The 1,705-nt window shown below is 49.0% G+C and overlaps 1 protein-coding gene across 1 annotated transcript; it reads right to left on the bottom strand.

Annotated features, from left to right (window-relative positions):
• Nucleotides 1-220: 220 nt before the first annotated feature.
• On the bottom strand, nt 221-1,408 carry LOC143260482 (uncharacterized). Its single transcript, XM_076525970.1, has one exon. It carries the CDS (start codon nt 1,406-1,408, stop codon nt 221-223), a length of 1,188 nt encoding a protein of 395 aa, XP_076382085.1.
• Nucleotides 1,409-1,705: the final 297 nt, after the last annotated feature.

Below are 1,705 nucleotides of genomic sequence, written 5' to 3'. Positions count from 1 at the left end.
CAATGGGTCGAGTGTTGGTAACTGATCGACAATGGATCGACTGTCGGTAACTGGTCGATAACGGATCGAGTGTTGGTAATTGATCGACGATGGATCGACTGTCGGCAACTGATCGACAATGGATCGACTGTCGGTAACTGATCGGTTTTATCATCTGTTGCAAGTGTAAGAATAGGTTATATGTATAATACGTTGTCTAAATCTATGCGATTATGGTAGCTTAACCTACGCAATACGTCGGAGGACGTAACCCGGTCCAGAAGTTAACATGCTCGGTTTTGATGTGCATAGCCTCTCGGACTGTGACGTACAGTGATGCCAGAAGAACTGCACCGCAGGCGACACGTGATTTTGCGCAAAGCAATTTGCTGTCTATTTCTCCGCGGTTGTTGATTGAGCGCACGTATATGCATGCCCCATAGGCACGTTCGCTTGCGTCACAAAAGCCATGAAGTTCGAGCCTTTGAGTGGAAGATTGACCGACGTTTTGATCAAACGAAATGGTATTTAACTGCCCGATTTCTTCTACGAATGCGATCCACTCCGTGTGAAGACTGGCTGGCAGCGATTCGTCCCAATTTAATTTCAACTGCCATAAACGTTGTATGATTAATTTTGCTACGACAGTGACCGGGGCCAAGAGACCTAGCGGGTCGAAAATTCTTGCGATAGTCGACAAGATGGTCCGTTTCGTGATCTTCGTCGGAGCGTGGAAGTCGACGGCATACGCGATTGAGTCGTTTCGCGCGTCCCACGAGATACCGAGCGTCTTCACCGTGGACTCGTCAAAGAATTTCGGATGGATCTGCTCCTTGTTTAAACCCTCAATAAGTTCAGGGTCGTTGGAGATCCATTGACGGATGTTGAATCGTCCGCGCTGGAGTAGATCCATGATTTCGTCGCGTAGATTCTTGGCCTCTTCATAGGTATTCGCGCCGGTGAGGAGATCGTCGACATACAAGTCTTGCTTTATGATTGTAGCTGCTCGTGGGAAGTCAGCTTGCTCGTCGTCCGCAAGCTGATGGATGCTTCGTATGGCCAGAAATGGTGCCGAGGACAGTCCGAATGTGACTGTGTTTAGCTCGTAATCGGCTATTTTGTTGCGCTCGTTTCTCCACAGAACTCGCTGATAACGACGATCCTCTGGCCGTATGAGAACTTGCTGGTACATCTTTTCGATGTCTCCGGTCAAGACGTACGTATGCAATCGAAATCGTACGAACAGTGCGAAAATGTCATCCTGAATGGTTGGCCCTGTATTCAATGCGTCGTTCAGGGACAGCCCGCTGCTTGACTTCGCCGAACCGTCGAAGACTACTCGAACCTTTGTCGTTGAGCTAGAAGTTTTGATGACCGCATGATGTGGCAGGTAGAAACCATTCGCGTTTTGTGGTTTCGTCTTGCTCATGTGGCCAAGCGTCAAATATTCATTCACGACCGCGGAATACTCTTCGCGCAATGACGGATCACGCTGAAGTTTGCGTTCAAGCGAAAGAAACCGATTAATGGCTTGCTTCCGAGTTTCACCTATTAATGTTCTCTTCGCGTTGAACGGTAGCGCGACGACGTAACGTCCGGTGTCGTCTCGTTTCACGTGGTCGATGAAGTGGTCTTCGCACTCGCGTTCTTCGGCTGTCAAATGTTGCTCACGCGGTCCCTCTTCGATGGCCAGAATTTCGATATGTCGAAGTCGAGATTGCTGACA

The sequence above is a fragment of the Megalopta genalis genome, chromosome 13 (genome assembly GCF_051020955.1).
Source record: "Megalopta genalis isolate 19385.01 chromosome 13, iyMegGena1_principal, whole genome shotgun sequence".
In the NCBI taxonomy this organism is placed as follows: Eukaryota; Metazoa; Arthropoda; class Insecta; order Hymenoptera; family Halictidae; genus Megalopta; species Megalopta genalis.
Note: the sequence above shows the minus strand (reverse complement) of the source record. Positions and strands in the feature narration are given on the sequence as shown.

What these genes read in the sequence shown, in the direction of transcription:
- LOC143260482 (XM_076525970.1), bottom strand. Translation starts at nt 1,408, where the DNA reads ATGAGCAAGACGAAACCACAAAACGCGAATGGTTTCTACCTGCCACAT.